General features: G+C 43.0%; 2 protein-coding genes across 2 annotated transcripts; both read left to right on the top strand.

Annotated features, from left to right (window-relative positions):
• The first annotated feature begins 324 nt into the window (after positions 1 to 324).
• On the top strand, positions 325 to 13322 carry creb3l3l (cAMP responsive element binding protein 3-like 3 like). The gene is made up of 10 exons (XM_063187581.1): positions 325 to 406; positions 1284 to 1471; positions 3310 to 3769; positions 5342 to 5436; positions 6419 to 6511; positions 6962 to 7068; positions 7622 to 7690; positions 8988 to 9072; positions 9452 to 9545; positions 10890 to 13322. The coding sequence occupies exons 2-10, from the start codon at positions 1331 to 1333 to the stop codon at positions 11369 to 11371; spliced, it is 1626 nt and encodes a 541-aa protein (XP_063043651.1). The 5' UTR covers positions 325 to 406; positions 1284 to 1330; the 3' UTR covers positions 11372 to 13322.
• A 4531-nt stretch (positions 13323 to 17853) lies between these two features.
• Positions 17854 to 19569, top strand: gadd45ga (growth arrest and DNA-damage-inducible, gamma a). The gene is made up of 4 exons (XM_063187582.1): positions 17854 to 18009; positions 18124 to 18225; positions 18353 to 18563; positions 18685 to 19569. Exons 1-4 carry the CDS (start codon positions 17960 to 17962, stop codon positions 18796 to 18798), a joined length of 477 nt encoding a protein of 158 aa, XP_063043652.1. The 5' UTR covers positions 17854 to 17959; the 3' UTR covers positions 18799 to 19569.
• Positions 19570 to 23676: the final 4107 nt, after the last annotated feature.

The raw sequence follows: 23676 nt of genomic DNA, 5'->3' as shown, positions 1-23676 counted from the left end.
ATATATTCTATATTCTATTCTAGGCCTATGTGTAGAGACAGACCAAGAGGGAGGCTGTGTGTGTGTGTGTGTGTGTGTGTGTGTGTGTGTGTGTGTGTGTGTGTGTGTGTGTGTGTGTGTGTGTGTGTGTGTGTGTGTGTGTGTGTGTGTGTGTGTGTGTGTGTGTGTGTGTGTGTGTGCTTTTGCATACATGTACTGTGTGAAAGAACTACATTGTCCAGAAAGCACTGCGCAATACGTGGATTACGTCGAGTCGCCATTACTGAACGTGATGACGCAATTTTTGCCTTGTTGGAGGGTGATTTCATCAGGAAGGCCAGTTACCCGCTGCGGTCTACTGTATTCATGTGATAGAGCTACGTCTTGTGTTAGTATTAGTAGCCATAGCACAGCCACAACAACAAAGGTAAGATGATTCATGAATTCCAAATACATGCGCTGCCAATGTACGGTCAAGACTGAAAAACGTTAGTTTTTCAGTAACGTTTCATGGCTTGACAGCAACAATATTTCCCATATTCGTCGGTATTCGATGTCTGGCCTAGAAAGTGGTCTGCTGGTGAGATCCTTTTTCTGGGGCCAACATGTTGGTCAAGAAAATGTCAAGTTGCAAAGCCCTGTCGTGCATGGCGCACATTTTCAGCTTACTTTGACAGATTATGTTTTACTGCAATTACCACGCATTAAAATCGATCAACAGTGGCTGTCTGGTTTGACAGACAAGCAACCATTAGTGGCCAAAATTATGTATTTTGCGTTTAATAGATCCATGCCAACATATGGACTTTCATATCACACTCGTCACCTAATAAAGTAAATGCTATAATTGCAACATGTCGAAATGTTGCATGTGTTGTTTTGGACAACGTGTAGCCGCCCGCCCCACGCCCCACACTTCCTCGCGGTTATCTGTATCTAAACTAAAGATACAATGTAACAAAGGAGACGCGCAGCGACGCGGTAGGCCTACATTGCCAAATCTATAAACTTTATTTATCTTTTAGAATGTATTGCTGATGTGGCACTTTGGTGCCTTTTAGCCCTCGAGTCATGTGATATTTGTAATGGGTGGGGATGTATGCCATTAGAGTAAATCGTCACTGCGGGGGATGACAGTTCGGCACCAGGATCTTCTTAAGGACTTAGCGTAAAAACATAGGTTGCCAGCCTCTGCGGGAGGATAGTATGATGCAGAAGAAGACCACATGGACTACTATTGTGTGGTTAGCCTATTGTTATCAGCAGTTATCCTAACGACACCATTTTCCATCCTGTTAAACCAGCATTTCAGGGTTTAATTTCCCTGCACACGCGGTGAAAATCACCATCCATGTCTCTCCCCGACGACTTGCCGGAGATGGATGGGGCGGACCTGCTGGGTCTCCTCTTCGAAGACCAGGGGGTGGGGGTACAGGACCCCCTCTTCTCCAATGGGGATAAGCTCATTGACGACTGGCTGCTGGATCAAGATGTGAGTTCCTCACTAAGTCTTTCATAAGCCATAGTCAAGGTATTAGTAGTTAGCCGAGGGTAAATGCAAATAAGCGGAGTTGACCCAAACCTCACTATTCAGAAATAGAGTTTGTATTGATGGGGCATTGTTGGAGCATTTACTGTAATAATACAGTAATAGCAATAATAAGAACAGTAGGCCTATTAATTTGTGCACCAATACAACTGTTGAAATATCATAATCACATTTCATCAGTGATTTTCCCAATTTGGGCACTTGGCCATTTTTTTTTTTACATTTGAGCACAGTGCCAATCAATATTATGACTAAACAGCTTTCTTATTTTGCAAGTGCACCTCAATTACTAACTAAGCACAACACCATTACTAACAATTTGTCTTATGAATTACTACTATTAGTCTCTTGCATCGTATTTCTGCATTGTTGTGTTGACAATTTATTAGTCTTAGTTGAACTGCACTAACAGCAGATGTCACAAAAGACATTCCTAGTATGTTTTCACTACTGTCTTGACGTCAATCTGAAGAAAAGAGAAGGTGTGACTGAGAAAACTGGAATTCGTGCATGACCATTATATTATCATTACTGGGTGTAGTCTGACAGGCAGATGACATTCAAACAACTTGTTCCTCATGATGGGTTATCTTTGGTCCTTGATTCTACAGGTAGTTCCTCATTGTAAAGTCCAGTGAAATGTTCCATTGCATAATACGGACATTGCACTGTAGAAATAATCATATGAATGATTCTAGTACAGCATGTAATAAGCACGTAAATATAACTCTTATCAGCAGAATATTCTGTAGAATTAGAAGTAGAGTAGAGTAGAGTATCATGTATTAATCCCGAGGGGAAATTAAGGTGTCAAGTAGCATACATACATAAATACAGAAGACATTACACACAAGACATTAATTATGTCATTCCACATATATTAACCATATAGCTCACTCTTACATACATTCAGCCCAAGTAACCCAAGTCCAAGCCCAAGTCTCACTTCCTCTCTCTCCCACACACACACACACACACACACACACACACACGTATGCACGCACACACACATGCACGCACGCACACACACCCACACACACAGTAAGAAGTACTCTTACTAATGTAATTATAACACTAGTACATAATCTGACATTGTTTATACAACAGTTATTCCACTCTACCTAAGGAGGTAGACACACTGTGAGAGTACTTCTACTTTTACTTAATACATTTCTGGAAACATCCCTGATTTGAACTAATTCACTGGTGCGGGCTGGGATTGTAATGTCTGATGACGGACTACCCAACACTGACTGTAAAGGCACTTTATTAGCGTGTAACCCTCAGTTGGCTCCTTGGTCCCTATGCGTCAGAACTTTAACGGCTTGCCAGGGTTACGTCAGGTCACTCAATGCAATATTAATGATCTCACTGCTGCTGTGTGGGTGCTGCTGACTGGTCCACAGTGCCTGTCTTTAGTGCAGGTGCCGAGTGGCTCAGGCCATTATATTCATTAGCCGACGTACCTCTGGTGATGTGACGGACCAGCTCATTAGGACCAGTTTGATCATGGCTGGATCACATTAGGTTGGGCGACATGGTAGTGTAGTATGGATGGTATAACATTATTCATTTTTCAGAATTGCATTTTGTCACAATAGCTTACTTTTGGCCAATCAGGGGCCCGCTGGCAGGTTGGGGCCCCTAAGCTGAAGCCATATCTAGCCTGTACGTTAAGCCGACCCTGAATATGACTGATGTCTCTCTGTGCTGTTCAATAACCTGTCCAACAATATGACGTATAACTCATGCAATGTTATGTAACCCGCTGTCCCCATCAGGTGCTGCAGGACATGGACACGGAGGACTTCCTGGACAGGCTGCTGGACGAGGGGGTGATGGCGGAGGACGAGCCCTGCCTCTCCCACTCCCCCCACGGCAGCGACAGCGGCGTCTCCGTGGACAGCGGAGGCGTCGCCCTGGCAACCTGCCCCCTCAGCCCCCACAGCAGCACCAGCAGCAGCAGCGGCGACACCGACCCGGCAAACAGCCCCAACTACTCCCCGGATGAGGTTCTCCTCCACGACAACAGCCCAGCGTCCGGCAGCGTCGAGGAGTACTACTCCCCCGAAACCAGCCCTGAGTTGCAGGAGGAGGAGTTCTGCTCCCCCGAGGGCGTGCCGGAGAGCCCGGAGGTGCTGGCCGTGCAGTCGGACCACTGCTACTCGCTGCAGAGCGAGGTCCACATGCTGGAGAGCGTGCGCTCAGAAAGACCGGACTCGGACGTCTTCATCGACTTTGGTATGATGACAGATAATTAATATAGTATTACAGTATTGTTAAAGTATTATGGTGTTGGGATTTGTATTCTTGTACACAATAGACGACACCAAACGACCAGACTTGGACATACAGTATTTATCGATTTCAGTAATTGTTTATATCGCGACATTTTTATGGTAGCATGTCCTTGGGACGGCGTCCAAATGTCCATTGTCCACTTTGTCCTAGATTCTTGTACACAGTCCATTCCTTTTGTTAATAACAATGGTTTCAAAAGCTGCTGCTCATCGCCTTTGCTTTCAGTTGGTCCAGTCAAATGAGCTCTTGTGAAGAGTGTCACTTGTGTTGTTTAGAGCAGTGGTTCTCAACTGGAACAGTCTTGGGACCCACCATTTTCCACTCTCATTCGGTCGCGACCCAATTTTTTTTAGCGACACTCGAATGACTGGTTGCACGCTACTATCTCGCATATACATTCTGATTTTATCTATGACGACAGATGACACCAGTTCAATCGCCTATCAAAAAGTTGTAAATTGTTGCAGGAAAAGTTGGATTTTTTTTTTTTTTAAATTTAGCGAATCAATGAATTACGATTTTTTTCTTAGACCACGGCTCTGCGACCCACCCATGACCCCTCCGCGATCCACATTTGGGTCGCAACCCACCAGTTGAGAAACACTGGTTTAGAGTATGGTGATGAAAAGGTTCTGGATTACATTAGTAATCTGCCCTCAAAGCATGCAAAATCCCACGTTGTCCCCATTGCTTTTACATAATCCACTCTTTATGTTAATCACAATGACCGTAAAAGTTGGGAATTTCCCATTTTTTCAGAAAATGCCCCTTGGCCACGTAGCTACAACACGAGTGAGGAAAATACCCTGAATCTTTATACAGTATAACACAGGCCTAGTTTCTTAAACTATTTCAGTTTTTGCCTGGGGTTGAACTGTGTCAGCACTTCAAACTTAAAATTAAACTTTGGTGTGCAAAATTTCCCATTTTCTATACAAGTCTCCCTGGGGTTGTAAGATGAAGTGTGTCTTCTATAGTCTGTGGTGGACCATAACCGATTTCAGCCTTTGCTGGGGGGCGGCCATGGCCTAGTGCAGGGATGGGGAACCTTTTTCATTCAAAGGGCCACTTCAAAGGGCCGTAAATGTCTTCCGAGGGCCGTACTATGAACACTAACCAGGATTTGCCCCTGCACTTTAGGCCTATATGGCAGCCACCTTTAAAACAGACCCCACCTTCTCTAGGTCCCCTAAATGTAACCGTATTCTTATTTCATGTGAAGCTGCATAACATTAAAATTATGTCGGGGGGACCGTAAACGGTCCTCGAGACATAGGTTCCCCACCCCTGGCCTAGTGGTTAGGGAGGTGGAATCCCACCCTTACCTCTCCCTACACATCCACCCAAGTGGCCTGTAGCATGGCACCTAAGCCCACGCTGCTCCCGGAAATGCAATCAATACGTTGTAAATATCTGTAAGTCACTTTGGATAAAAGGCTCAGCCAAGTGTAATGCAATGTAATGCTGCCTGGGGCTGTAACATGAAGTTCATGGGGTTTTTTGTCTTTCCAGATGAGCTGGAGGAGATGGCCGATGACTGCTCTGATGAGCTGCCCTGCTCTCTGACGATAGAGGACTCTGAGCACCAGGGAGACACTCTGGACCAGGTATTACACAAATATCACGTTACATTATGTTACATTTGGCCGACGCTGTTGTGCAAAACGGCCTACAACTGAGGACATGATTACAGCATACAACGCTTGCAGACACAAAGTGCATAGGACATAAGAAGAACAATAGCTGCAAATGCAGAGTGGGGTTAGTTAGGTTCTTTTTCATTTAAAAAAAGTATATTAGCACAGGATGAAGTAGACAACTAACCACAGACAGGGACAAAAGCAGACATTTGCCACAAAATAATACTGATGAAATTATGTAATAATACAGGTCACGTGTGTGTTAGGGTAGTTGGTGGTACAGTTGAATGATGCGTCTATCCATAGAGTGAATCAGAAACCTGAGTGGAAGTCCAACCCAAAGCAATTTCCCAAGTCTTATAGTGACATTCTCATTATATCCCCATCTCTCTCGACTGTCCTTTGAAATTATTGGTTAAAAGGCACCAAGAAAAGCGTATAACTTTTTGAGGTTTGGTACTTGAAATATTTAATAGTTTGGTACTTGAAATAATTTCTGTGGTCAATCCATAGAATGAGTGTAGTGGAAAGCGTGCACATCCAGCAAAAAAGCATCAGCAGGTGCCAAATCAAAAAAATTTCACATGTAGGAGCGGGAAAGGATTTGCACACTGCTTGCAAAAGACTTAATTTATTTGGAGCAACGTTTCGATCATAGATCTTCTTCAGGCATGATCGAACCGTTGCTCCAAATAAATTAAGTCTTTTGCAAGCAGTGTGCAGAACCTTTCCCGCTCCGACAATCCATTGATTGAACCTGTCTTAAGTCCAACGCCTGGTCATTTCCCAAGCCCAACCATGACCATGTTACTTATGACTTCCTCTCTATCTTTATACAGTCATGGATTCAAAGGTGAAATTGCCCCTATAAATAACGTAAAATGCTGCACTATCAAGCGTCATCAGAAATGACCTCTGACTATTCATGTTTCTCTTGTGGCACCTTTAGTTCCAGTTCAAGGAGCTGGTTCTGACTGACGAGGAGAGGAGGCTTCTGGCCAAAGAGGGAGCCACGATACCCACCGGCATGCCCCTCACCAAGGTAACAAACCCTCCTCTAACTCCAGGGGTGCATTTCTCAACAACATTGTTGCTAACCAAGTTAGCTACTTACTTGGTTGCAATGCAGTTTTCCATTGGAAACCTAGCAAGATGCTAACTGGTTAGCAACGATGCTTTCGAGAAACGTCTCCAGAGTTGTGTAATGTAGAAGTAGAAGCACTCTGACAGATGTAATTACAACACTAGTAGTGTGATATTAGAAAGTTACCACTAGTGTTGTATACAAGTCTGCCCACGTCTGTCATATTGATATTGGACCACATAGTGCTGTTACAGCCCTTCTTTAAGCGATGCAAGTATGACAAACAAGCAGTGTAGTGTCCTGTCTGACTATTTACAAGGTGTTCTTAAAGTCAAGTCAGACCAATTTTGTTGAATATCCCTAATATGCTGATTCCTTTTTTTGTGTGTGTGTTTTTTTAATGTTAAGGCTGAGGAGCGAACGTTGAAGCGTGTGAGGAGAAAGATCCGGAACAAGCAGTCGGCCCAGGAGAGTCGCAAGAAGAAGAAGGCCTACGTGGACGGCCTCGAGAACAGGTGAGAACAATGCTTGTGGAATAATAAATAAAACGATGTATAAAAAAGAATGACATAAAAAGTCTCTAAAGCAGTGGTTCCCCTCTTGACCTCATCATAAGCCTGCCAACGCCCCCTTAGTAAAATGGACTAATGCCCCCCAATGGCAACTAAGCACTACCCCCTCTCAGCTTTATCCTTCTCAACGCATGTAATGACATGTTCGTACATGTTTTCTTTTTCTCATTTGAAGTGCATTATTTTATTTTTAAATTCACGCATTTGATATATGCTGCGCAAGACATTGAAAACAACATTTCTAACATTGGTGACTTATTGGAAACGTTACAGTCTGTGAAAAGGCTGTGAACAAGCATTTATATCACTGCAAAACAAATTGTTTCTCTGAACCAACAAACCTTGAGGTAACCACCCTCTCTACCACCAGTTAATAGGATGTATGTATGTGGCAATTTAATTGCTGTCAACAATAGGGGACATGTATGACTAAAAACATGCTAATCTGGTCTATCGGGTTTTTAAATGTCTGTGCATTGTGATTTTGTCTGTGTAGGGTTGCTGTGTGCACTGCTCACAATCAGGAACTGCAGAAGAAGGTTCAACTGCTGCAGAAGCAAAACATGTAAGGCGGCCATCTTTCTGTTCTTTGAAAAACCATGTCGCCTATCTATCTCATTATTTTACACGATTTATCACTGTATATGCACGGACATACACAGACAATGAAAGAAAAACTTAATGTGTTTTTTTCTTCATAGGTCAATTTTACTTTTATGCTTTAAATGACTAATTTTCTACAGTACTAACCAGAGATGTGGACTTGTGACTTGTGACTCGGACTGACTTGTGACTTGAGTCACAAATGACTCGACTTGAGACTTGACTTGCCAATATTAGGAGTGACTTGTGACTTGACTCGACTTGTATGCTATTGACTTGAGACTTGACTCGACTTGACAGTTTTAGCTTGCAATGACTTGCAATTGTGCTCCAAGTCAATGAATATATATATTTTTTTGCATTTTGTGTGTGAAAAAAATGCATGAAAGAAAGAAAAAATAAATGATTTACCTTCAACCATAGTCAAAAACCATGCTAAAAAATATATATGATCAAGTGTGGGTTGCATGGTCACCCAAACAAACATGAAAGCTTGTCTGCAGTCGTGCTGTAATGGTTAGGGAGTTGGGCTGGAGATCACAGAGTTGCAGGTTTGAATCCCACCCTTAAACCCACCTCTTCCTACATCTCCATCCATGACTGAAGTGCCCTTGAGCAAGGCACCTAACCCCATATTGCTCAAAGGACTGTCACCAATATATGCGTTGGATAAAAGATGAAAGTAATTTAATGAATAATTATAAACCGTGGTAAAACCATGGTTAGTTTTCAGAGTAAAACCATGGTTCAATTTATAGTTAAACCAAGTAAAACCAAAAACCAATGCCGAACCATGCTCAAAAAACTGAAATCATAGTATACCATGGTCGATTTTCGGGACATGACTGGCGAAGGGGGACATGCAAAGCAGTGTGGAGAGGTAATGAATTTATGACCAAAGGTAATTGTCAATATTGCACATAGAATACAAGGTGACTTGTTAATGACTTGGAAAAAACAAGACTTGGACTTGGACTTGACTTGGCTTTGTCACGACTTGGACTTGGACTTGACTTGGGTTGGCTTTGGCACGACTTGGACTTGGACTTGACTTGGTCAAATGTGTCGTAACTTGTGACTTGACTCGGACTTGATTGGAAGGACTTGAGACTTACTTGCGACTTGCAAATTAGTGACTTGGTCCCATCTCTGGTACTAACCATGCATTTCAATGTTATGATAAATGATGTACAAAAATTATGAACCTGACAATAAAAGTTTATTTTCCTATCTGTTTACATTTCTGTTGTTCATGTTAGGTCCTTAATTGATCAACTCAAAAAGCTCCAGGCCATTGTGAAGATTTCCACAATGAAGACCACCACAACCAGCACCTGTGTCATGGTAAGTGAAAGGGGTTGTGATTCTTACGGCTGTAAGTACCATCTTCTACACAGGGGTTCTCAGCATTGGTTACATTGGCTAAGGCATCTTGAGGCACCAGATTTGACAGGTTTATTCCTGGCATAGCTGCTTCCACCATTGTAAGGCTTTTCATGTAAAGCGCTTTGGATACGTTGCTCACTAAAGAAAGCTAAGAAAGTGTCGGGGGTCCGCATAAAGCTAAGAAAGTGCTAAAGAAAGCACTGCTATTAAACGCCATTCATTTGCCTCCCTTGCAACGGTAGATGAGTTTTGATGGTTTGATTTAAATCACAATCAGTAATCGTTGCTGTGTTGTTATGATGTTATAATTAATCATGATTATTTTGTTGTTTTCCAGGTATTCCTGCTGTCCTTCTGTCTCATCATCTTCCCATCCGTGAATCCGTTTGGGAGCAGCCAACAGAAGGGAGAACTCTATACCCCATCTCAAGGTGAGTTCAAAAAAAGCGATTTTTTTGTATACCTCTTTGATTTATATGTAGAAAGCTATACACCCATCTTCTTCCTTTAGCACCTCTTTTTCTGAGGTTAGATCTATAGTATAATGATGAAGGAAAAGAAGACAATATCATCAAATGTGCGGCTAGTAGAATAGCTGAATGGCTAGTGTCTCAGGAAAACCACTATCCACAGTGGCCAGTGAGTGAAAAGATGTATGTCAAGCACTGATGCATATAGTCAGATACGTACTGTTGGTCTGTGGCAGTGGTTCTCAAAGTGTGGTCCGGGGACCACTGGCGGTCCGCGACAACGCTCAGGTGGTCCGCGAGGTTTTTTTTTTAAACCTTTCCAAGACTTGCTAGCAGTAGGCTATATTTGTAACATAATTATAAAGCCAAACATCGCTGAAGTAATATTTTCACAATAATAAGGCTGGCTTGTAATGTGAATAAAAAGTGAGTGATCTGCATCGAAATTAGCAGTGTCAAATAAACACCCCTCAACTAAACTGTCAATTCAGTTGACAGGTGGTCCCTGAACATTTTTAGGGGGGACAAAGTGGTCCTCGGCCTGAAAAAGTTTGAGAAACACTGGTCTGTGGCGTATCACCGCCGTGAGGTTTATCATTCAAAAGTCAAAAAATTCCACACGCTGACGGTTCCACAAGCAAAACACATTTAATCAAAATCTTTGTTGTGCTCATCTGGCTTTTGTTCAGGTAAGTTTTCTTGTAAACATCCTGTTAGTTTACCTGAAGTCAGATGATAGAAACATAGCAATGAAATATTTTTGCTTGTGGGTTTGTCAAGTATGTGGGATTTTCTGACTTTCTAATGGTATCCAACATGGAAGCTGAAAGTCAGTCAACCATTCAGTCATTTTTGATGGAAACTTTATCACTGATGTTACCTCTGCTGTCATTTGTACTTTAGCCCAAACAAAGCAGACGAGTAGCTTGCCCCTTCCTCCTTTCTCTGCTGTTTGTTATGGTTGGTTGTTTTGGATATATCTGCAACATCAGCTTGTTTGTTTGGGGTTGTTTGACCATTTGAATTAGGGTTGCAGAGAGGTTGAAAATTTTCCAGTAAATTTCCAGAAATTTGACATTTTAGTTGGGGATTTTCAGCAACTTGGAAATTGGAAAATGTTCCATGCTAAATTGTGTTCTACCAACTGTTTTTAGACCTTACATTAATAATGCTAAGTTAAGTGTCATAAATTCTAATTCTGACTTCCGATGTAATTAACATTGAAAATGGTGCATAGTGTGGCCTTTAAAACAGCTTCTTGACATCCATTCATTTCCCTCTCTCATCTTTCCTTCCCCTCCGCAGTGGTGTCCAGGAACCTGCGCTCGGTGGACAAGCTGTACAGCTCTCGGGAGGCCGAGCTGGAGCGTCTGGACTCGGAGGAGTGGGTGGTGGAGGTTGAAGTGGTGGAGGACGGCGAGCAGCTGCTGGAGGCCGGAGGGGCCACGGTGGTGGACACCGCCATGTTCTCCCGCCACAACCAGACGCCCGGCGTGCAGCGGGTGGAGAAGACCGACTCCGAGAGCGCCGTCAACGCCAACTCCTCGTCCGACTTCCCATCTTCTTCCACTTCTTCTGCCGCATCCTCTTCCTCTTCTTCCTCCAATTCTAATGCGGTCCCCAATGCCAATCAGGACATGAAGCTGAAAGCCAATCTAGGGTCGGAGGCGCACTGGGAGAGCGCGCCGCCACCAGGGGGTTATGAGGGAATGAAAGCCAATGAGAACTGGATCGAGCCCAAGCCCACTTCGGTTATTCTACAGCAGCACCGTTCGGATGAGATGTAGATGTTTTTTTGTTTGTTTAAAAAAGGGATAGCTTTACTGTTTTTGTTTTTTGTTTTAGTTCATGTTTCAGGGATGTAGCTCTCTGACTGGGGCCTCATAGACGGACCCCTCCTTTCAGGACCCCCGACTTCCTGGTGTCATGGGCGACCAGTGCAATTGCCTGTTATTTGTAAGCCTTGAAATTCATGTTTACAAATGTGATTTGATTGACGAGTAAATAGGACGAGTATCCTGTAGCAGTAATGAATTTTAGAAAGTTTCGTACAGGGTATTTGGAGTATCACTTTTGGCTGTCTTAACGTTTTTGTTTTTGTTTTTGTTTGTTTAAATTCAGAAAGTCTATACTGTTCTGGCCAGTAACAGCTGCGCTTCGTCCTTCGTCTTTTGAGCTACTGATGTTTTTTTCAAAAGCACTTTTCCTCATGCACCATTTTAACGTCCAGTGTGTCATTTTTAGTAGTTAATTTCCAGATTTATGCTGCCCATTCACAAATTTGACCCTTTTTCATCAACAGTTACTAATCAACTAATCTGACTGGTGATTCAAAATGGCAGACTTGCAGGGAGAGGATCCACATACTGTATTCATAAATGAAAGGTTTCAAAATGACCAAGCCATAATGAGTACTTGGCGGCAGCCATAGCCTTGGTTAGGGAGATGGACTTAGGATCAAAGGGTTCGAATTCCACCCTTACCTCTCCCTGCACCTCAATCCATGGCTGACGTGTACTTGAACAAGGCCCTTACCCCCACATTGCTCCAGGGACTCGAAACATTACCCTGTAAAAAAATTGCAAGTCGCAAGTAAATTATCTAGAAAAAATGACAGACTGGACTTGTAAGCTGCTTTCATTGTCATAGGCTACTGTATGCCCTCATGCCATGCCAGGCTTTTGACAAGACGTTTAGTTGCTTGGTGGTGCTCATTTAGCTATCACACTGCAAGCAAATGATGTCTTGGCAAGTGAAAGTATCTGGTTTTAAGTGGCATTGTTCCAATATTGAGGAGAAATTTCTAGAAGGATCTTTTACCATTTGCAGACCATGTTGCTCATTTCAGGTTTTTTTTCCTGATTTGGGCTCATTTGGCCTCTTTTTAGGAAAACAAGACCAACATTTTTTTTGGGCAAAGATGACAAAATTCTTGTTATCTGCTATTGGAGTCAGATAATGTCAGATAATTCTTCTCAACATTATATACGTATATAGGAGGAACTAGACACATTCACTTGTTGCATCATTTTTGCACTGCAAAGTTCGGGTGTAGAGCTTCACACTCCTGTAAAGTTTTAAAATAATAGTAATAATGATAATAAGCCATTGCAGGTCATTTGGCCGTTTAGTCGTATTCATTTATCCCTTGTAACAAGGGTGTCCATGCTTGTAGTTGTTTCTTAAGCAGGTATGTGCTACCTGCCTAGATGTTGGCAAAATCATTGGCTTGAATCACTCTCGAAGAAGCAGAAGGATGTTCTGTTTATTATTGCCTTGTTTTGTCCCTTTAAAAACGTTTTTTCTTTTAATTTATGCTATTTTGCCTCCTCTGTTTTTGTTTGTTTGTTGTAAATGTGATTTTTGCAACCATTTCTTTCTGGCATTTGGAAATGGTGGTGGGTTTAATTTGGACTGCCAAGTATTTCTCCTTGGTTTCTGGAAATGTAATGACCTGCTTCAGTCAGTGATGCATTCAGACATCATCTGTATTTTTAAAAATATATATACACCTCAGTATACATGTATTTTATTTGTGTCTGTAAAGGTACAAAATATTATGTCTTTTTCGTTAATTTTTCTACTGTTTATAATAGATGGAGTAAATGTAAATCGATATTGTTGTAAAGTAGCACTGGTATATATTCCATAGCTTAGACTGTGAATGTGCACTTGTGTCTTTCAGATCATGTTACTGATGGAAATTCAGATGAATGTTTTATTATTAAAAACATCTCTACACCTAATTCATTCGTCTGATTGATCTCTGCTTTGTTCTTTGTGCCTGGATGATGTGCAGACCTCTAAATCAGGCATGCCCCGTTTGTAGTGACCCACGGCACTTTCTAAACACGCAATTAAATGTGGCCCGTACCATAAAATTGAGCTCAACTTGAGCAGAGTCCAAACACACTACCTGTGCACAACTTCCAACATTTTCAATATCCAAACAGCATAGCAAATAGCATTGGCTAGCTTGAGCTAGTAGGCCATCACAAAAAAACTGTCACCTCTACCATAGTATGTGGTTCAGCGCCTTGATTTATATATTTTTTTGTTTGTTTTGGCCCTCACTTAAAGAAAAGTTTGGACACCCTTGCTCTAAGCACATACCCTCCCACCTGACTAAAAACACATTTACCCTCAAATCAAAATGACTCTCATTTCCGTTCACAACTTAATTAGTGACTCACTCATTTGACCCTTTGAACCCTTTCATGCAGAGCCTGTGTTATAACCTTATTGCTGCCAAAGTGGTAATTTATCATGTCTTGATCAGTTACTTCAGACTACCGGTAATATAGGCCTAATATTATAGTAGCAATGTTTTTATAATGTTGTTGTGCTTTTTCAGCAAACAGTGAATAGGAAGGGCTACCACAATGGAGTCAAACTTTTGCTCTGCATAAAAGTTATAGAATTGATTAAATGAGAATATAGGGCAGTTGTGGGTAAGCAGTTAAGGCGTCAGACTTGTAGCCCAAAATTTGCCAGTTCGACTCCCGTAATCAACCAGTGCTCTCCCCCATCCTCCATGACTGAGATACCCTGTGCATGGTACTGTACTGCTGTCGCACTGCTCCCCTTCCGGCACCACTGGGGGCTGCCCCTTGCACGGGTGCAATTTTATTGTTTGCAGTGTGCAGTGTTCACTTCTGTGCTGTGAAGTGTTATGTCACAATGACAATGAGAGTTGGCGTTCCCCAACTGGGCTTTCACTTCACATTTTTCACATTTTACCTCAGCTAACTATTACTTTGCGTCAGTATGTCTATCTGTAAAAAGAAAAAAGATCTAGTGAATCACTGGTGACTGGGATATAGGCCTACCTATACCTGCATCTGAAGTTGTGTATTTACAGGTTTGGTTATACAGGTGTACATCCACTAGGGTGTTGCTATAGAATCACGCCAATGGCGTTTCCATCAGATCTTGCTTTTTGTGAATGGTTCGGAGAGGATGCCATAACTTTTGATTAAGAACAGTAACCTTTCTTTGGGTTTCAGTAAACGCACACCGTTTGAGTGTTAAGAACAGTAACTTGTCAAACCGAACAAGTCAGACAAACATTTTTATTTAAAAAAAAGAATAAATGTGTCTTCCTGTTTGGTAGTCACTTTACATATCCTACAGACAAGTGTTGGCAAAATGCTAGCAGTAACCGTTCGAAATGACTCTCTATCTGACGAGCTATTTAATCTTCTAATTTTACTCAGTAAAGTTAATTCACAAGTGGAAACTGAATGCCATCTGGGCATACCACATAACACATCATTAGGACAAGACAAACACATAATAAATAACAAGTAAGAAACAGTCCATCATAAAAACAGTGAATGAATGTCCTTGAGCAAGGCACCTAACCACACTGCTTCAGGGACCGTAACCAATACCGTGTACTAAAAAGAGCTGTAGATGGCTTTGGAGAAAAGCATCAGCCAAGTGTCATGTAACTGTGAAATAAAAGACAGCTTGTCTTTCCAATAGACTCCATCAGGTGAGAGGAGATCACATGAGTAACCCATTAAGGTGTTAACTAGAGTGAGAGTCATTCTACTAGTCTCTAGTTGAGACAGAGCACAGGGTGATTAATTACTATAAAATAACAATAGCACTGAGAGCACAAAAAGACAGCCTACCCTTCCATTTGACTCCATCACGGGACATGGGGTCATTCATTGAGGTCTCAATTGGAGTGAAAGTCATTGTGATTAAATGAGAGTTATTATGGCCTTTGATGGATGATACTTTTGAGTTGAGCACATCATCTAGGACGAGAGAACAAGCCCCAACAGGCCCACATTGCAATGCAATAACAAACGTGTCCAACAAGGCCCAGGTAATTAATGAAATAACAAAAGAGCTGGCTTCAAAATAAAATAAGAAGTTAGTTGTTTCTTCTGTCTGGTATAGTTAACCTTAAGAGGGATGTTGTCAAAGAAAACAATGATGTTAAATGTTGTGCTTTTGTTGTTTCAAAGTTGGTGTTCTCTATAACTGGATCAAGTCAAGTGCCCTATGTGCAGTTAGACTAAAACATATAAATAAGACATTGATAATAATCTCTCTCTCGTTCTCTCTCTCTCTCTCTCTCTCTCTCTCTCTCTCTCTCTCTCTCTCTCTCTCTCTCTCTCTCTCTCTCTCTCTCTCTCTCTCTCTCTCTCTCTCTCACACACACACACACACACACACACACACACACACACACACACACACACACAGGTGTTGTAGCCACTCAACTCAAATGAGTTTTAAAGCCATCTAACAACAATAACAAACACCATAATGACCCTCAGCCCATAATGACTTTCACTCATTCAAAGTAGCCTATTTGTCTGTCTCATGTAACCCTTGTGACTCAAATGATGGCGTCTAAATTATTATAAAACTTGCATTACGTGCAATACAGCAGTCTCTTGAGGTAATTAGTACAATGCAGTATTTTAGTATTTCTGCAGTTTGTATTTGAAATATTCTTGTGTCTAAAATACTGCATTCACTGCCCGAAACTGCAGTGTACAGTAAAACTGTTTTATAACACAGATTAGCAGTCAATATCTATTTGAACTTGGTAATTGTAGGCTATTACACATTTTGTTTCAGTTAATTTTAGTATTGTCTTTTCTGTATCCACTCAACAGGGTTATTTACACCGGGACTGTGCTTTGGTCGTGAAATGACAGGTTTGTGGTTTGGGCTCTGGGTGTGGAACTATGTACACAAACAAACAAATGAGAATAATCATCTCTATCACTGTAGCATTGTCATGCGAAGTGAAATTCAAAAGATGGCGCCATTCCCTTTCGGTTGAAATGAGTTGGCCATCTATCCGATTAATTGCGCTTATCAGACAGTTTATTTTCAAGTTGCAAGACAAGAAAAATAGTGTGTTGCTTGGGACGCCTTTAACTGCCTTGAATTCAAATAGTACAATTTTACATTTATTTTGGATTGCAGTTTGTTGACCACTACACAGTAGTTTCCAAGTACACCCAAATGGTGATTACCAACAGGTGGCGATAGAGGCATGTTTGTAACCTGCATAGAAACTGCCTCCGGTGATCGTGTCTGTCAAATGTGCATATTGCATTGTGTGCAGCGACTCCCTGAAGTCTGCACAAAGGCACAATGCCTCTTACTCTTTGCACACTACATCTGACTAACACTCTGAAGTGTGCAATGTATATGTAATGTGCATGTAATAGACAATAGCACAAGACACTTGCGCGCAAGAGAAGCCCCTCAAGTTGGCAAAAGGCAGATCCATGTAGTGGAAACCACCCTATTTTACTCTTTGGATGAAATATCATTGTCGTTGATATCAAGTGTGTTGTTATGTTGTCAGTAAATTAGGATGCTTTGGTTCAGACACATAGTAGGCTATCCATAATGTTACTGTGCTATTTGCTGATTTTACGCGCAAAATAAATCATTGCATGGATGAAACCTTTGTGACACGCCACTATCCACTGAATGCATGCGGGTTGTTCGGGGAGACGGGACAAAAGAAGCGTCTGCTGTTGCTCTAATAACCGAGCCCAGCGCGTGCCTTCCTTTGTGAGGCTCTTTCAGATCACAGCAGAAGGCAGGTGGGGGCACGCGCCCATTGTAGGGAGGGGGTTGGGGGTTGTTTCGGTTGCCACACGCCGCTCAGACTTTTTGGTGCTTCTGAAGCTGTCTTTACAAATGCAAATACACAACGTGTGTCAAACATAGTCACGTAGGCTATAGGCTATTTACAACAAACACAAAAACTGAAGCACAATTGTCAACACAAACATTGCACGAGATAACATTAATGCAGGCTAACTGCTGTGTTTATGTAGGGCGTTGCAGGTTTCACTGACTGATGACACCCCACGTAGTAATGTTCAGACAAGTCTCCCATTGACAAAATAGTCTAAATCATATACCGGTAATCATTATTGTAAGTGTAAATTTAATTGCTGCATGGCCAAATTAACGGCCAATTTAAAGTGATAAGGGCCGGGATTTCTCGGGTAGCCTACAACTTGTAGATACAGTGAAAATGGGGCGCACCCATTCTAACAACAGTTTGACTTTTTTGCAGCAACACATTCAATTGAGCAGAAGTGTATTGACACGGGGCTGCCCAGATTGCCGTAATCCTCCCACGTGGGGTGTTTACAGGCAAGAGCAGTGTGTTGTGGTGGCGAGCAGCGGAGCGCGAGCCAATCAGCTGCCACGAGCGCACACGAGTCGTCCCACTGCCGAGAAACAGCGCTGGCCCAGTATATAAGCTCCCGGTTACTCAGTGCACTCTATCTACAGCCTCAGCTCACACAGCGAACACATCGTGTCCTCACTACCAGGCCTACTACAAACCCTTTGTGGATATTTTTCACTGCTCAACTATGACTCTTGAGGAGATTCACGGACAAGACAACACAGAGACAAACGACAGGTAAGACACTTGGTTATAAGCATTGCCTTTTTAGATTGCAATTCATTGTTTTACTATCGTTGTGCAGTTGCTTGAATAAGTTTGTAACCAAAGACTTTGTTCTCTTTCGAACAGAATGCAGGTCGTTGGCAATGCCTTGGAGGAGCTTCTGGTTTCGTCCAAGAAACAAGACAGCCTGACAGTTGGAGTCTACGAATCCGCAAAAGTCATGAATGTGTAAGTACACTTCCTAATACTGTGCTTTTCGGTTCTTTCAATTGTTTTTGTTTGGTTTTGGCTTTGTTCACTGTAGCTCTTTCTTTGTACCGGTGTCTAACCAAATGGTATTGCTCCTCTCCAACAGTGATCCTGACAGCGTGGCTTTCTGCGTGCTGGCAACCGATGAGGAGTATGAGTGCGACATCGCGCTCCAGATCCACTTCACGCTCATCCAAGCCTTCTGCTTCGACAACGACATCAACGTCGTGCGGGTGAACGACATCGAGCGCCTCGCCGGTATCGTTGGCACCGACGAGTCGGGGGAACCCAAGGACGCACACTGCATTCTTGTCACGGTAAGCTTGGCGTTGCATTCCTATCCTGCCATAGCCGATCCACAATACGTGTGTGTCTCATTTGCTTGACTGACAACATTATACTAATGGCTCCTTTGTATCCTATTCTTCTCTTTTGCAGAGCTCCAATGTGGACTCGATGAAAGATCCAGCCTTGGACAAGCTCCGGGTGTTCTGCGAGGAGAGGCGCGGCGCGTACGACTGGGTGCCTACCATCACTCTCCCCGAGCGCTGAGCAGGGTCCCTCTTCTCGACACAACTTCTGCAACAGAAGGAGAAAGGAACCTGTACTAGGCTGACTTCCAACCCAACGTTGGGGGTGCGAGAAGCTACCTCTCTGAAGATGGACGAAGGAGGCAACACACCTCACCTGCAGTCAGATTTCTGGGGGAACTCGCTCGCTGTCTCTACCTCTCCGGATAAAGCCGGGATGGCTGGATGAGGTCGTGACAAGACAAAGATGGACTTAAAAGGACGTTGGAAAGTTTCTGGGAAAGTCGATGAGGAGTTGAAGAAGGGGCTTAGAGATGGACTTATATGGTGGATTTACCGTATGTGTGTCTCTGTCTCTGTGACACCGTCCATGCTTTGCACTGGAGGAGGGCGTGAAAGAAGAGGCAACGTGGAACTGGGATGTGATGACATAGTAGGTGGATAACATGATGAATACTGAAGGACAAGAAAAAAAAGATATGAACTGGACTGATGCTGTTTTTAATGGGCCAATGATGGACATAATAACATTTCTGGAAGATTGTGATTGAAGCAACAGCATTAGCTGCCTATATGCACCTCCTGGATACTCTAAAGACTGAAACACCAGAGTCAATGCAATTTGCAATGCAAAAAAAAAAACATAGGAAAAGCTGTTCTACAAGTAGCAAAAAAGTGACGCTGTATTATTATTTGTGCTGATGACATGAATAAATATTTCATACGTTAATAACATAATCACATGTGTCTCGTTGCATATTTGCTGGGTAATGTGATGCTGCAGAGCAATGCATTTGCACTGTGCTTTTGCAGGGGGAGAATGCTGCATGTGTTGGGTGATGTCAGGCTGGGTGAGACATGAGACGGTACTGTAGAGGGCAGATCTTGCAGGAAGGAATGATTGGGCTGCAGGGCAAGAGTGCTTTCAAGGTCTCATGGGGGAACAGTTGCGACATAGGCCTAGTCCTAATGGTTAGACTGTACTGTACTCTCTCGCTCTCTGTCTACTCACAATTTCTCTTATTTCTTTATTTATCCTCACTGGCACCATGCCTCTTTGTTATTGTTTCAACCCACTTTCATTTTTTTCTTTCTTTCTTTCTTTCTTTCTTTCTTTCTTTCTTTCTTTCTTTCTTTCTTTCTTTCTTTCTTTCTTTCTTTCTTTCTTTCTTTCTTTCTTTCTTTCTTTCTTTCTTTCTTTCTTATTCTGTTCCTCACTATTTAGACATGCACTCTGACCTGTTACTCTAGCACCAGCTGCTCTGTGTGTGTGTGTGTGTGTGTGTGTGTGTGTGTGTGTGTGTGTGTGTGTGTGTGTGTGTGTGTGTGTGTGTGTGTGTGTGTGTGTGTGTGTGTGTGTGTGTGTGTGTGTGTGTGTGTGTTTGCATGGTGGGGGGTATCCTTCATGGACAGAGTTAGCTAGGCCCTAACGGCCCTACTGCCACCACTGCTACTGGTGGTGCAACACCAAACACCTTATTGCTCAGTCCAGTGAGGATAACAGCCCCCCCCCACCAACAACCTCAGCCAGTGACAAACCTAGTTGGCACCCATTTGCCTAGTCCTCGTGTTCAGACTGATGTCAATATATCATGCAAACACATCAGTGTATAGCAATAACTGAAAATGTGTACGTTTCCCAAGCATTCATTTTAACACTCAGAGTCAGCATTAACTTTTGAGTCAACTGAAACATGACTTTTGAGTCAACTAACACATGGGTTCCCCACCCCTGCTCTAAGTGATTCCTTAACACTGGACAATTCAATATCGAGCTGGAGCCCATGGCAGAGGCCTTTGGGTGGAGCAGAAACTCACATCAAATGCATCATGCAGACCCACCAGACCGTAGAACAATAACCTGAACGTGGCTATCCAAGTCTTTGTTAGTTTCTGTGGCTGTGTGTGTACAAGATGATGCAGATGGGCAAGCATGCAGAGTGAGGGACCTTTTCAGTAGTGGGGTATACCCACACAGGTGTCCATTCTGCAAAAAAAATGTATGCATGCAAAAACATCAGACTTTATTACAATAACCTCAGTGTGGCTATCCAAGTCTTTGTCTGTGTGGCTGCGTGCAAGTGTGCAAGATTTCTGCAGACAGGCAAAGCAAGGCAAGCATGTGGGGTGAGGGACTGTCGCGAGGGACCTTTTCAGTAGCGGGGTACACCTACACAAGCGCCCATTCTGCAAAAATCAAATGCATCATGCAAAACATCAAGCCGTATAACAATAATAACTTGAACGCGACTATCCAAGCCTTTGTTTGTTTCTGTGGCTGCGTGCAAGTGCATGGAGATGATGCATACTATCAGGCAAGCATGCAGGGTGAGGGATCGTGGTGAGGGACCTTTCCAGTAGTGGGGTATACCCACCACACCACTTTAAAGTGGAGGACGACAGACACGTAAAAGGTCAAACAGTGTTGCGCTAAATGCCATCTCAAGCAGCTCCTGGATAGATTAGAGTGTGAGGCTCTGAGAAGAGGGAAGATGACTAACGTCGCACCTACCCACACACACGCCCACACATGTATACCATACTGTGCCTCCTGCACGCACAAAGAAGCAACAAGCACAGAGAACGAGAGAAGAAGAGAAACTTAGAGAAACAGAGAGAGACAGAGAAACTAAGATTTTTATCAAATACGTGGAAGTTGGGCTAATGGGCAGTACTTGCTGGGCTAAAGGGTTATCACTCAGACTTGCAGACTTATCTACACACACACACACACACACACACACACACACACACACACACACACACACACACACACACACACACACACACACACACACACACACACACACACACACACACACACACACACACACTCTCTCTCTCTCTCTCTCTCTCTCTCTCTCTCTCTCTCTCTCTCTCTCTCTCTCTCTCTCTCACACACACACACACACACACACACACACACACACACACACACACACACACACACACACACACACACACACACACACACACACACACACACACACACACACTCTCTCTCTCTCTCTCTCTCTCTCCCTCTCTCTCTCTCTGACACACATTTACAGACACAGAAACAGACATGCCTGCATGCACACACACACACACAACACACACACACACACACACACACACACACACACACACACACACACACACACACACACACACACACACACACACACACACACACACACACACACACACACACACACACACTGTTTGCATACATACAGTACACGTCTAGATCAAATCAAAGGGTACCCAGCGAGAAGGTCAGGGAGACCCCTGGTGTGTGTGTGTGTGTGTGTGTCATATGTGTTAAGAATCAGAGTCGAGATTTGCAAGAAAGCATGAGAGAGGGGGCAGCAACAGCAGCAATGGCCGTGGCAACAGTGGAATTCCCCCGGGTCATTCTGTCCCCTCCTGCTGCAGCCCAGGGCCGTCACCCACCCACACGACAAGCATTACAGGAATGAAGAACCAACCAAGGGCCTCCCTCTTCTCTTCTCTTCTCTTCTCTTCTCTTCTCTTCTCTTCTCTTCTCTTCTCTTCTCTTCTCTTCTCTTCTCTTCTCTTCTCTTCTCTTCTCTTCTCTTCTCTTCTCTTCTCTTCTCTTCTCTTCTCTTCTCTTCTCTTCATACCTCTCTCTCCTCTGTCTGTCTGTCTTTCTTTCTCTCTCTCTCTCTCTCTGCTTGCCCTTATTCTGCACAGGAATGAAAAGCCAACCAAGGCCCCCTACATAACCCCCCCGCCAACCCCCCCACCCCCTGCCCCCTCCTCCTCTCTCCTTCTCTTTCTGCATAGCACAGGAGACCCTTCTAAACATACTGTATATATAGGCAGGTGCGAAGAGATGGGCAGACATAGCTGGTTTCTCTCTGATCTTAGACATTGTTGTGTCAGAGAGTATTTCTTTCGGTGGAAGGGTAAGGACAAAAATGGCCTTGTCTGTGTATGAACTGTAAAAGCATTATCAGTGCATGGGGGGAGGGTTTTTGTTTAGCACCTGCTATAGATAGCTTACTATTTAGTACTGTATCACTCTGAGGAGGACAAATGCGAAACTCTTACGCAAGTGTCCATATGCAATGCATTTGCATAAATAAACATGGCTATTGTCCATGTGCAATGCATTTGCATAAATAAACTTAGCTATAACTAGGTATTTGTGCATAATACATGTGAAACACAGTTTCGTTGAGTTACTTGGAAGTTATTTTTGCACATTGCTGAATATCTGCATTGAAGGTTTTGCATTTGTTCAATTGCTTTTGCATTGGACAGGCCTACTGCGGTATGACTTTGTTTCTTAACAGAGCTTCTGCTAAGCAGATCACTATAAAAGAGTTCCCCACATACAGTAAATGTGTGTCAGAGAGAATCCGACCATTTACATTTCTATACGTTAGCATATTCAGATATTGTCACAGTGACCTATATATCTAGTGGCGCTTGCTTTTTTTATCCAGCAGCACTGCAGTTTCAATCGACATCTCTTCCTTGAAGTGCATGTAGAGGAGGTGAAAACGGTTGTGTGAACTTGCCACATGTCTATTTAAGACATTGCACATCCGTGTGCTGACAGGTTATGTGTTAAGCCTTTGTGCTTTCTGTTTCCATCAGCTTATGGCGTTGCCTTTACATGAAGCTATAGTTTTCAGGGGAGAAAACACCATACTTGCACATAGGAAGAGTGTATTCAGCAGACCTGCATGCTGCAGACCTTATTGTAACATGCTAGGTGAACACATTACAAGACATCACAGTGCATTTAGCAGAAGCATTTATCTAAAGCGACTTACAAAAAGGGACATACTGTAGATTGTATGTATACAATTATTGTTAATCCTTGGGTCATTGGGTTTATTTGGTAAACTACATGATGTAAATAGCTGTGACAGTTTCCTGGAGGTCT

The sequence above is a fragment of the Engraulis encrasicolus genome, chromosome 21 (genome assembly GCF_034702125.1).
Source record: "Engraulis encrasicolus isolate BLACKSEA-1 chromosome 21, IST_EnEncr_1.0, whole genome shotgun sequence".
Taxonomy (NCBI): Eukaryota; Metazoa; Chordata; class Actinopteri; order Clupeiformes; family Engraulidae; genus Engraulis; species Engraulis encrasicolus.
Note: the sequence above shows the minus strand (reverse complement) of the source record. Positions and strands in the feature narration are given on the sequence as shown.